The sequence below is a fragment of the Lissotriton vulgaris genome, chromosome 3_1 (genome assembly GCF_964263255.1).
Source record: "Lissotriton vulgaris chromosome 3_1, aLisVul1.2, whole genome shotgun sequence".
Taxonomy (NCBI): domain Eukaryota; kingdom Metazoa; phylum Chordata; class Amphibia; order Caudata; family Salamandridae; genus Lissotriton; species Lissotriton vulgaris.
The window spans coordinates 711344639-711358434 of record NC_141689.1 but is presented as its reverse complement, the minus strand read 5'-3'; the positions used below and the strand labels follow the sequence as shown (position 1 = coordinate 711358434).

General features: G+C 45.8%; 1 protein-coding gene across 2 annotated transcripts in view; it reads right to left on the bottom strand.

Annotated features, from left to right (window-relative positions):
- Nucleotides 1-13796, bottom strand: part of CAMK4 (calcium/calmodulin dependent protein kinase IV) — a 1210775-nt gene that overhangs the window by 516769 nt on the left and 680210 nt on the right. The window contains exon 3 of one of the 2 annotated variants that reach the window (XM_086961011.1): nt 10053-10115. In XM_086961011.1, the coding sequence (XP_086817137.1) occupies nt 10053-10115 (63 nt within the window). The remainder of the gene's footprint in view (nt 1-10052; nt 10116-13796) is intronic. The other variant, XM_086961012.1, reaches the window with a different exon arrangement.

Genomic DNA, 13796 nt, shown 5'->3' with positions numbered 1-13796 from the left:
AGGGTAGTTGGTAGGGTTCATGATATGATGGATGCAGATTGAGAGGAGATAGTAAATGTAAAGTGTTGAGAGATTTAGAGGAGAATTTTGAGATGAAATTGAAACCTCTGCTAGAGAAAGACTTGTTTCTTTAGGGTGCAGCTGTCTGGTGAGGCATTAGAACAGTATATGCTAGCTTTAAGAATGGTAACTGCTACTATGCAAGTTATACTCACTTTTCTTCTTTTCACTCCATATACTCAGCTGGGTGCTTGAGGGGTGCTGCTACGTGACGTGGGTTCTGGTTCTCTCCAGATACTACAAGACTTGGAGGGTGGTGCACCCGCGGAGTGGGCAGCCCCTGTGAAACTCTAATTTGAGCCCTGGGGCTAGTTTGTTAAGTGAACTAGAGGGTGGGCGACAGACCTTTACCGCCTGAAAGTCCTAGTTGTTTATGGTTTCCTGGATGGGCTGGATGGGGGAAAAGGTGGGGTGGGGGGTGGAGGGGGGGAACAGTTGCCATAGTTTTTGTGGGGAGGGGTTCTGGTGGGGGGGTAAGGGGGATGAGTTGGTTAATTGCAGTCAAGCGGTCTGGTATTCCATGCAGTGCTTTTGCGCCGGAGGTCCCCTGGGTTCCACGCCCGGATGACGAACACACTGTTGGCAATGGCTATGGGTAATGGGAAAATACAGGTCCTGACATGGAATATGAATGGTCTGGGCAACAAAGTAAAACGGGGTCTAGTGAGTAACTATATAAAGAGAATAAGCCCAGACATTGCCTTCTTACAGGAGACTCACCTTAATGGCACGGCCTGTGCATTCATAGCGAGAGGTAGATACAAAGTGTTGGGACACGCGGGATGCACGACTGGCTCCAGGGGAGTGGCAGTCCTTGTCAAGAATACCTTTCCCTTTCATATCACCCGTACATGGGGCGACCCGTTAGGAACATGTGTTGGAGTACAGGGGACATGGAGTAGACGCACTTACACTCTTGTCTCGGTGTATGCACCTCCGAAGTTGCAGGCAGCGACGTTGAAGAAATTAGCGACTATTCTCCTGGACACCCCGGACTCCATTCAGATAGTGGGGGGAGATTTTAATGATGTAATGGACAAGGGCTTGGATAGGTCAGGGACACCCGACACTCGAGGCCTGCGGACCCCCCTCACCCACACAATGTCTGAAATAGGCCTGACCGATGTATGGCGACTACTACACCCAGACGCGGTAGCATACTTCTTCTACTCTGCTGCACACAAGGTGTTCTCTAGATTAGATTATGTATTCATGCACAGACAGGAACTAACCATGACTGACACAGCAGAATACCTGGCGAGGGGTCTCTCTGATCACTCGCCACTCCTAGTGTCGGTTGGCAGCTCGGGGTACAGGGGGGAGGCCTCGTGGCACCTTGCCGCCTGGGACCTCACGAATAAAACGGTGCTTAAAGGCATCAGAGCTGACGCCCGGGTTTACTTGGCCGACAATGACGGATCGGTATAGTCAGCAGTGACCCTATGGGAAGCGCGGAAGCCGGTATGAGGGACAACATTAACAGAAGACTAGGGGAAGAGAGGAGGAAACAGCAGGAGGAGGTGGGAAATGTTGAGAGGGACATTGTGGAGTTTGAGAGAGAGTACCTGCGTACTAAAAACACCACGACACTGCGTAAACTTCTAGATACCCAGAGGCGATACTGAGAGTTAGTTTCAGAGGAGGCTAGAACGCAACACCTGGCAACACTCCATCAACTGTATGATGTGGGGGATAAGTCGGGCAAGCTATTGGCGTAGCTCAGCCGTAAAGAGAGAGCGGCGAGATGGGTGGATGGAGTCACGGATGACGAGGGACGAATGATATGCTCTGACCCCCATATCGCAGACACATATGCAACTTACTATGAACGCTTCTATGCAGCCAGACCACTAGGCACGTGCGACGAGGCCCTTCTCTACCTGTCACAGGTCACTCTACCTGAGGTGGACGCTGCGGCCCTCCCGGCGCTGGAGGCAGACATCTCCCTGGAGGAGGTGAAAGCCACCATAGCGGGGCTGAAACCGGGTAAGGTTCCAGGGCCGAATGGTTTCCCTCCGGAATTTTTTAAGGGTACGTCGGATATACTGGCCCCTCACCTGAGAAATCTCTTTACTGAGGCTTGCTGGGAGGGAGGTCTGCCGGCTGACCTTGCCATGGCGATCATCATCCCTATTCATAAGGAGGGCAAACCACGCGAGGATTGTGCCTCATACCGGCCCATTTCCCTGTTAAACACGGAGGTGAAGGTCCTCGCTACGGTATTGGCGAGACGATTGAGGACTGTAATACCTGACCTAATACATCTAGACCAAACAGGCTTCTTGCCGGACCGAGCCACGAAATTCAACTTAAGGCGCACACATAATTGGCTACAGGAGGTGAGGGATAGGGAACCACCGCACTGGTTTCTCTCCTTAGATGACGAAAAGGCCTTTGACTCTGTGCACTGGCCGTTTTTAGAGGCCGTATTGCAAAAATTCGGCCTCGGTCCAAAATTCCGTACATGGATAAGGCTTTTATACACCAATCCACGTGCCAGGGTGAGGGTCAATGGTAGGCTCTCTCGCGAAATTCATATCCAAAGAGGCACCCGACAGGGCTGCCCCCTGTCGCCGCTTTTATTCACATTGACAATTGAAGTGCTAGCGGCCAGAATTAGTCAAAACCACAAAATCTCAGGCTTCCGGGTCTCGGATACGGACGACGCACAGGAAAAATTATCCCTGTACGCAGACGACGTCCTTTTGTATATCACAGACCCGAAGACTACAGTGCCCGAGTTGTTCGGAGAGCTCGAGCGATATGGCAGCTACTCAGGTTATGCCATCAACTGGCACAAATCCGTCCTCTTTGTCCCAGGAGGGGATGCCCGTGGGGAGGCGCTGCCAGACCGGCTGGTAGTCTCGGAGGAAGGCTTTCAGTATCTAGGGGTATACATTACGCTCGACGGGCAACTGTCGCGCCGCAAAAACATAGAGAGAATACTCAGCATTGGATATGGATCGCTGGCGACAACTTCCCTTGACACTTCTAAGCAGGGCAGCGATGTATAAAATGATAATACTACCTAAATATCTCTATGCCCTACAGAATGAATACTATCAACTCCCAGACAGCGTACTACGTGAAGCCCATGAAGACCTTCGTGCTTTTATATGGTTGGACAGGCAGCCAAGGGTTGCGTTGACTACCCTTCAGCGCCATCAGTATAGTGGTGGAATCTCACTCCCCAATCTTGAAGCCTACTACTGGGCGGAACATATATCCCCTATAAACGACTGACTACATGCCCCGGCGGACCACCCCACATATGTGCTAGAACGGGCCAAACTATCCCCGCATGCCCTACTGACATACCTATATGGGCGGTCGGCGACGAAATCGCTGCTCCCGGCCACGAACATCACACTCCGTGCTTGGAGAATGGCCACTAGACGTACAGGGTGGGACAAACGGCCTACCAGACAGACACCGCTCTGGCACTGCACATGGCTCCCGGAGCTGTATAAACTTACCGGTTTTAAGAGATGGGATGATATCGGGATATCCACAATAGGAGACGTAATTGCTAGAGGCGCGCTGAAACCCTTCACTGCCTTACAGGCGGAATATGGTCTGCATCGATCACAGTTTTATAAGTACACCCAGCTGAGGCATGTGTGGCGGGCACAGGCCCTGACCTTAGAGGGCCTCCCTGAGTATGCCCCGCTGGAAGGAAGGCTGTTACAGGAACAGATACCGAATAAGGCGGTATCGCTCACATACAAGACACTCACCAACAACATGCTGGGGGATCTGGCGACTCTTAGAAGATGTTGGGAGGCAGATGTGGGCACACTTGAGGACATCGACTGGGACACGGTTTTAATGCACCCCAGGGAGGTGCCTATCAAATCCCGGCTCCGCCTGATTCAATACAATGTGTTACACTGAACGTACATAGACAGGGTGCGACTGTTTAAAATGGGGAAAACTTTGGATGCAAAATGCCTAAGATGTCAATGTGAGGGAGGAGATTTCTTTCATATACTGTGGCAATGTGACAACATACAATCCTATTGGACCCTCATATTCACTGAACTTACAAATGTCTTGTCTGTGCCGCTTGAGCAGGAGCCAAAGCTGGCTGTATTAGGAATGACTAATGATGTTGATCTTCCACGCCACCTGCTGGTGTTTTTGACCTTGGCGCTAGGAGTGGCAAAACGTGATATTGCAAAGTATTGGGGGGCGGGGGATGTACCTACTGTGGAGGAGTGGAGGAGAGGCCTAGACTTATACATGGCAGTAGAGCGGGTGACATATAAAGCGAGAGGATGCCCGAATAAGTTTAAAAAAGTGTGGTCAAAATGGAGACATTATCACGGACTAGACGGAGGATTGGGGGGGGGGCAGGAGCATGATTGCTGTTACGGTGAGGCTGAGAAGGGACCGGGGTGAATCGCGGATGTCTAACTTTCTGCACCAAATGCACACAGATGCTCGTTTTTTCTATTTGCTTGTCTACCGGGGAGAGCGGGGAATAAGGGCCTGGAGGAACTCTATGGTGCCACTGCTATGACTGCACGGTTAAGTTTGAACAAGAGTTATTGAGCTGATTTTTTCATGCATACCATAATGTTTGTTCTGGGAAAGGGGTGGGGGGAGGCGGAGAAAACAGAAAATGCAGATGCCAAGATGGTTCATAAAAGTGCCTCCTTTTATATGTCGTTGACATGTGGAAAGAACACCACTGATGTTGCCGGATTACTGCTATTGTACGTTTTGGGGAAGGTGGAGGGCTGCTTGTGCCATATTCTGGAGTGTACCATTGTTTATGTGACATTATGTATCTTACTGTGGACCTGATTCCATCTGAACATCTGCAATAAAAATAAATAAATAAATAAAAAAAGAATGGTAACTGCTACTTGCAAATTGAGGATTGAAGCAAGTGATAGTCATAGCCTAATTAACAGGAACTGTGACATTAAGAAATAAGAAAAACGTTTGTGACGAGTAACTAACATTATAGAAGGCAATTAATCTAGCAAAGTGAATGAAACATACAATGAAATGTTTAAAAGAATGAACCCCATGCAAGAGTATATAAGAAAAGTGAAAAGGTAACTGTTGTACCAAGACCAAGGGCCAGATTTTTGTCCAATTTTAGGAGTCGCAGAAGGAAAATCAGGTCGTTTGTGACCGCTAAAAAAGGGTTGTAGCATACACAAACCCTATTTTGCGAATCGGTAACCTATTATCGAATCTCAAAATAGGGTTTGTGAGTCGCTATTAGGATGGGACATGCCAAGGGCTTCCATTACTATTAGCGAGTCGCAAGGCCATGTTCGATTGTTTTGCGGCTTGCGACCGCAAATGTGGTCACAAAACAATTGCAGTTTACCACCTACTTCAAGAAGGAGGTAAACCAGTTTCAAACAGGAAAAGATCCCTTAAGGGACTCCTTCCCCTTTGTGACTGGCAGAGAAAATGTTTTTAAAGCAGGCAGTAGTCCCACGGACTACTGTCTACTCTTAAAAAATGTAATATTTCATTTTTCTTTTTTAAATGCATCCCATTTCATTTAAGGATAAACAGCTGCATTTTGAAAAAAAACTGCTTTTTTTAAAACGCAGTTAAAGACGTGGTGGTGTGCTGACCCCAGTAAGCCACCATCCCTGTGAGTGCCGGCCATTCCCAATGGATCACAAATTGCGAGTTGTCTCATGAATATTGATGAGGCAGATAATTTGTGATCCCATTGGAATCACAAAATGTGTCTGAGACACATTAGTACATTCTGTATTGCAAGTTTCAAATTGCAAGTTGCAAAAAATCACAAATTGCAACCTGCAAAAAAGAATGGTTGCACATCTGGCCCCAAGTAACAAGAAAATAGAAGCAGAAAGATGGAGTGATAATAGGAAATCTAACAAGCATTGGCATAGCCAATAGGTCTCGCCTTTCGGACCTTATAAGGGTTTAGCCAGAGCTATGGGCGTTGCCAATGTTTTAAGCTATGCTGTAGGGCATTGTGGCTGTTGTGCAGCATAATGAAAAGTTATTATAAAAAGTGTAATAAGCATTCTTGTTACCTTATATATAACCAACAAGACATTATGTATAACCGAACGACCCAATTACAAAAGAATAAATACAAAAGATGCATTTTTGTTTTTTTGCCCTTGCAATGCTGTCAACTTCTTCCGGTCTCTTCTAATGTTGAGGTGGTGGTGAGTGATGCTGTGGTGGTGCTGGGTGATTCTGTGGTGGTGTTTATGTGGTGCTAAGATGGTTCTTTTTTCCGTTGGTGTTGTGTTGAGGGGATGCTTGTTTGATGCCGAGGTGATGTTGCGCTGTAGAATATCTTTTTTAGGATATTATATGAAATATACAAAACATATTTTAAGTATGAAGGCAAGAATGTGGCTAAAGCAAAAGTAAAGGTTTTATGTTGCCTACAAGAGATGAGCACTCAAGGCCAGTGGACTTCAGATAAGATTACAATCATTTACACAATCACTCATCCAAAAGTAGGACATTTAATATGTTCTCCTACCCTTCCACAGCCAGTCAAAACCTTAAAATTAGTGCAGCAGATTTCAAACTACTTCGCTGACCCTATAAATCATTCAATGTAGATACATGTTTATGTTAAATACCATCACATTGGAAAAATATCACTACAGGATGTCCAAAGTAAGTCCAGAAGATGGTGGGATAGATTAATTATTGATTTTACGGATCTACAGATACGATACATCATAATGGATATATTTACATTGTGAGTGGTTATCCAGAAAACGTGGCCTGTATCAGACTGCTGTAGACATACTTTAGCTACCCAGTACCGCTAAATCCTTTGTCCTTGTCCTAGTCATTACTAATGAGTAATGTCCAATCAGAGGCAGGAAACAAAACAGGAATCATATATTCTGCTTTTGATAGGCTTTCAATGTCCGGAAACTGAAAATGCACCAAATTAATTAGACGCACCGTGATGATTTCGGTACATATTGCAAAAGATGGTTAGCTCAATCATAACACCCCCTTCTCCAGTGCTGTACAAGAGCTATTTCAATCAAATGTAAATCAACGTCACTGAGGCAATTAATCACTTTGCCGATGTTGGAAATAACGTGCGTGCACTATGGATACCGCGCTGTCTCGGACAGTGCCATCGCAAAGCATTAATTATCTGGAGATCGTTTCTGGGACCTGAGGCAAAGAAGAAATGAGAATATCCTTGCTGCGATACAGCGCACTGATGACAGGTTATTCAGCTTGGCACTGAACTAGCTTTATACCACTGCATGTATAGAAGTGTGGCTCAATGGTTAGAGCGGCAGACCCTGATGCAGAGGTCTAACCCGGGACCAGGGTTCAATACCCGCGTCGGCGGGTTTCGGCGGGTTTTGGCATCAATTTCCTCGGACATGATAATTCTCACCACGGTGCCTATTGTAATCCATGGGTCCCACTCTGCAACACTGGGCAATAGCTTGCTTAATCTCCAGAACGGCCCCAACAACGCTAGGATGCCTAGCTTCACCTTGGGGGTTCCCAGGAGTGGGCACTTCACAGGGAAAAGCCAGGAAGAGTTTCACAGCGGTATGCATACAAGCGCTGAGATACCCCAGCTGGGGTCGATTCGTGCGCTATACAAATACACTACACTTACATTCTAGGATTTCTTAAAAAGGGGTGTGGTTTGAGTTGGCAGGACCCGTGTGCCTCTCTCTAAATTATATGAGGTTGACTAAAGCGCCGAATAGTGTTATTCATTATAACTAAATGTAAAGAAAACACACATAGGCACACTAAAATATCTCACGTTACATGTAGCCATAAGCACGTCAGGTTATATGAAGTGGCAACACTGCACACACGTGCGCATAAAGGGAGAATGTGATGTGCGTTTTACATTTAATTCAAAATAGCCTAGTTTCAAGGATATAGCAATGTAAACAGCTACAATAAAGCCACTTCCAGACATCAAAATAAAACAGTGCACGCTCGAACAAACCTTTACATTAAGCTGCGTCATTTATAAATGTAAATGAAACGATCACTTAAAATAGCACACTTGGCGATAAAATCACAATGTGCAATTGTTGCTTTTATCGAGCCGGGCAGACCTGGCTGTGTCGTGCTCTAGCTACGGCATCCCTTCACTGGGAGGTTTTGCTGGGTTCTGATTTTTCCAGACAGGCAGGAGGGGTGGAGATTACATCATTCACTGACTGGGCAACAAAACAGGAACTCCTGTTTATGAAAAAAACAAGCATTGGCCATGAAGTCATTGTGATCACGATCGCTGTGAAAGCGAAAGTGAAAGCGATGACGCGCCAAAACACACAAGGGATGCGCGCGCAAGCGCGCGTGCTTGATGCGCGTTCTAGCAAGCTGGTCGCCGTTTTGGGAGCACTTCCCAAAAAGCTACTAAATGTGTCTCCGAGTAGCGCATGCGCGCTGACTCAGCGAGACCTAAAAACGGGAGTGAGCACAGTCATTGTTATTGATGTTGGGGCACCATGCAGGGTTAAGCAATGGTCCTGCAATCAAGGTGAGGTCTTAGAACTGTGTACATTTCAGCTATTGTGCCATAATGCAACAAAATGTGGCAATTGAAGTGTTAAAAAATGCGACTGGAGTGGATAATAAGGGTTTTATAGTGTAGGCAGTGGTGTAACAAAAAATGATGGTGATCCCTGCAGAATGTAATGAGGGGCCCCTGAGTCACCCATATCTCACAGACATACATTGCCCTTGAGCTAAATGGGGGCCCCCTGAAAGTTTTGAGACCCTTATACGTTGGAGGCCCCCCTGCAATACAGGGGCTGCAGTGCAATGCATTACACTCATGATTGCAGGTGAAAGAGAAGGAAGCAATGGAAGTCTTAAGTCCTGTAGAGAAAGGAAACAGTAAAAACCATTCAGTCGAACCATAAAATCCTCCGTGTTGTATAACTGATGAAAATGTAAATAATGGAACTAATTGCCTGATATAGAGTTTGGTAAATGGGATACTCAATCACAAACATGACCGATATCCTGTCCGGCACATTACAAAGGCCATAGGATATAATGCACTTGTAATATGGCGGATGGGATATAAGTCATGTTTGAGAAGCGATATCTTATCGGCCAAAATCTATATATAATTTGAGGCACCACCTGCTCAGTTTCTTGTTACGAAACCACTGTAAATACTCCAGAGTACCTTTCTTGACTAACAAAGGTTGTTCATTTTTTATTACTCGTGCATTGATTTAAAAGCAAGACAGTCATGTTTTTGACTTTTTTCAAAAACGTTTCTCGTGCTGTAGTCCAAAACCTTTGAAGAAATTCGCACTGGAACAAAAATATTTTGCCAAATTCCACATTACATGTATAACATAAGTGTGCAAAAGACTATTTGGTAAATTTTTTGCACCAGTGTAAACTTCATGAAATGTCTTCCCCTTATCACTTAGCGAAGGAATACGTTTGGACTGGCTCCCAGCGTGCTTTACGAGTGCAGTGCTAGGAAGTTGTTAGGGACGTTAAGAATTCTTGTGATTAATGCAAGGAGCACCTCAGAGACAGTCCCGTGTGGTAAGTGTTATTTACTGGCGCTTTGGGGACTTTTAATGTTTCATACAAAATAAGTTATGTTCGGTTCTTCAAAAGAAAGCAGCCAATCTTCTTTCCGTGCCTGCAGGCCTGCGGGGAATCTCTATTGTAAAGTAAATCAGCCGCCCTACCACCCACCCGCGATGATTTTACGAGATAAATATTTTAAAAACTAATGAGATAATCATGGGTATGAACAGACACACATGGTGCAAAAGCATATTTTTAATTATGTAACATTAAAACATTAATTTCCCCGTTTCCTCTCTCACATTGGACCACCACCTTCAACATTGAAAGAGTAAAACACACTTTTAAGATTCTGTTCCATGTAATTGTGAGGAATAAATAGCATTCAGATAGCTTAGGCTAAATACTCTTATAAAATAAATATATTTGAAAATATGCTTATGAATCACTGTAATTGAACTTACAATATTTGGATGTGAAAGCCGAAGGAGCACTCCTATTTCAGTTCGAATAATTTTCTTGTCTACCTGGTCAAGAAAAAGAGAAAAGTGTCCAATAAGAAAGGATAAATGATTTTGAAAATATTTGCCTCCTGCTCCCACACAAAATGAACATTATAAAAATCTAGCTCTGTTATCTATGTATGAGATGAAAAATATAGCATGGGAGTGTTGATAGGGCAGCACCCACAGCTCTCAGAATGTCAGTGCTCTACAATGTGTGGTAGAGTAGAGAGTGCAAGCCACGCACACACCGGGTCTGTGGCACTGCTGTCCCCCCCCCCCCCATATCTTCAGGCCCCAAGGGGTCTTCTTGTAAAAACCACACTCCACGCTGTTATAGTTGCGTAAAAGGCCATTTATTAGGATAAGGTTGCTAACATACTAATGAACCTTATTAACATTAACAATAATTCCAAAATATGAATCCTGACATAACCTGTACAGTTTCATGCTCCCCGCACCAGTCAGAACTCACCCGCTTCCCCCCTCCAGATATACCATCTCATTTGCTTCATTCCTCCCCCTTTCTCTCCCTGACCTCATTCCATATACCCAATCTCTCTTTCACTTGACCTCCAAACATCCTCCCTTGGAGATCCTTCTGTAGTTCATTGCATCTTATGCACCGCCATCAGTCGCCTGTGCACCCTTGCCCCACCGAGTAGTGGATCTGCTGGTATGTGATTCACCACCCCTCCAAACTACCGCCTACGCCCTGCAACAAGTAGTAAACTTGCAACGCTGTTACCAAAAATTCCCACCCATCCTCCTACAACATGTAGAGTGGGCGGGAGGACTAACTTTTCTGATCCCCTCCAGTTAATGTTTGGTGTCAGGAAGAGGCCGGATACTCCTCTCCTGACATCTTTAGAGCCCTACCTAAAACCCTCCCCTTCCCCTAACTTGACCAATCCCCACCCGGTCCTCCTGGCCAGCACACAGCACCCCGGGGGAAGATTGGTCTGCGACCTTCACTTGCCCCAGGGGTCAGCATTGTGAAAATGCGGACAAGTAACTGCTGGGCCCTGCAGCCTGATGGTGCCTTGCCGCATATGTGCACCGGGACAATGATGCCACAGTAGTAGTGTGACATACTGCAAGTCACCAGCCAATCAGCCTATTTCAGAGAAAACAATTTAAGAGTGAAGGCAGAGATTTACATCAGCGCACAAAGGTACATTTGCACTTTTTTCAATTCACAAGCATTCTCAGTACTTCTGGAAAGCTGTACCAAACACTGATTTCCAGGTGTATTACTGGAAATGTCATAGGGCAACTCCTATAGGCTCCTATACATCTTATGAGGAAAGTAGCATAATTACATAGATTGCAGCACAGGTGGATAGAGGTTTGCTCCACAAATGTACAATTGTTTTCACTGTGCAGAAAGCCCTTTCTCACACCCCTACCAACTCTGGTGGTGATTCGTTCCTCTCCCTAATCTCTAAAGGGAGTTTCTCCAGCCTTTCGCCATTTGACCATTTCCAGGATTAAAAGGGGTCAGATTGGAAATTGTGAATGCCCACAGACATGCAGTGTTCACAAACATCCACATGAAAGGGTGATCACAAACTTACAAAGCAAACCATCAGTAGTAAGACCCACTTCCCCCAGTGTGGTTTACTACTGCACATTTCTCAGCACATGTGGAAGAGAAATCTGAACCAATAAATCCATTGTTGCCTGCCAGGAATCCTTTTGTCAATTCTTCATAGCTGAAAATGAGGTATTTTCGGCTTTAAAATACTTTGCTAAGTGTGTGTAGGATCAAGGGCCAAACTGCAGGTTATAAATGGTAATAATGTGCTCTGACCAGCACATACTCACGCCTGAGTTCATTCAAGAGAATAGCAGCATGGCTCCATCTTTTAATGCAAGTGCTCGCAAGCAGGATGGTAATCAACCCTTATCCCGCATTTTTTATCCCGCATACCATTAGCCCGCATACTATAATCCCGCACTTGCTTTCAGCCCGCATACCATTATACCGCATTTTTTTATAACGCATGTGCTTTTATCACGCATGCCTTTACAACGAATTACGTTGTAAAGGCATGTATGGTAAATGTATTTGCGTTGTAAACCACGACGATGAGAGAGGTAAGTGGGTTTGGTTTAATTTTTAAGGGTGGGGGCCGTGCTGGGGTAGTGATTGTGTAGTGTAGTGTTGTGTTAGTGTAGTGTTGAGTTGTGGTGGTTGTTTAGTGTAGGGTCGTGCTGGGGAAAGTGTAATAGGGGTTGGGGGTAGTGTTTTAGGGGGTAGGGTAGTGTTGTAGTGTTTGCGTAGTGTAGGGTCATGCTGGGGGTAGTGTTTTAGGGTTTAGGGTAGTGTTGTAGGGTTTGCGTAGTGTAAGATCATGCTGGGGGTAGTGTTTTAGGGTTTAGGGTAGTGTTGTAGTGTTTGCGTAGTGTAGGGTCATGCTGGGGGTAGTGTTTTAGGGTTTAGGGTAGTGTTGTAGTGTTTGCGTAGTGTAGGGTCATGCTGGGGGTAGTGTTTTAGGGTTTAGGGTTGTGTTGTAGTGTTTGTGTAGTGTAGGGTCATGCTGGGGGTAGTGTTTTAGGGTTTAGAGTAGTGTTGTAGTGTTTGCATAGTGTAGGGTCATGCTGGGGGTTGTGTTTTAGGGTTTAGGGTAGTGGTGTAGTGTTTGTGTAGTGTAGGGTAATGCTGGGGTGTAGTGGTTTAGTGTAGTAGTGTAGTGTTGTGTAGGGTCATGCTGGGGGTAGTGTATTAAGGTACTGTTGTAGTGTTTGTGTAGGGAAGTAAAGTGCTTAATGATAGTGTTGGGGGGTCGTGCTGGGTAGTGTAAATGTAGTAAAAGGACTGTAGTGTAGGGTAGTGTTTGGTAGTGTATGGTAGTGTAGTGTACTTTCACTTACCTTTAAAACTTTTACAATGAGTATACCTTTAACATGCATGCTTTTACGTTGTAAAGGCATGCGTGCTAAAGGCATTTTCGTTCTAAAAGTTTTAGTTCTTTTAGTTTGCGGCCTTATAGTATATGCAGGATGAAAAATGCGGGATGATGGTATGCGGGATTATTGTATGCGGGATTTTGACATATATTCAGCAGGATAGCTGGCCTCCTCTCTAAAAAGTTCCAGGGGTGCACACTGATATTGAGCTATTTCCAATGTGGTGTTCCTGTCAAGAGTCAGTTTGCCCATGCAACCACATTTGGAATATGTCCTCAGCACGGTGGCGTCACTAGGGTTGGTGCCACCCAGTGCGGGTAACTCATGGTGTCACCCCCTCACGATTTACCCCATGAATCCATGATGGACCTCCTCGAGGAGATGTATTCATCTGTGCAGCACCCACAGAGGGAGTCCTTCTTCTTCCGGGGCCTTTCCAAGCCCACCACTCTACACCGGAGTCTAAAGCACTGCAGAGGTGTTACCCATCCTTTCATAACTCCTCCTCTTGCTCCTTGGAAGCCATGCGTTCTACTCAGAGTATTTCCCTTCACCTGCCCTCCAGTCTGGCAGCCCTGACCCTGTCTGATGATGTCAAAAGGCCTCCTCCTATCTCCGCCTGCTGGCCTCCCTGACCCTGTCTGATGATGTCAGGATGGCCTCCTACCTTGCCTTCTGGCCTCCCTGATGACTCAGGATAGCCTCAAAACTCAGTCTGCTGGCCTCCTTGCCCCTGTCTGATGACTACAGGATGGCCTCCTACCTCAGCCTGCAGGCCTCCTCCTGTCCTGC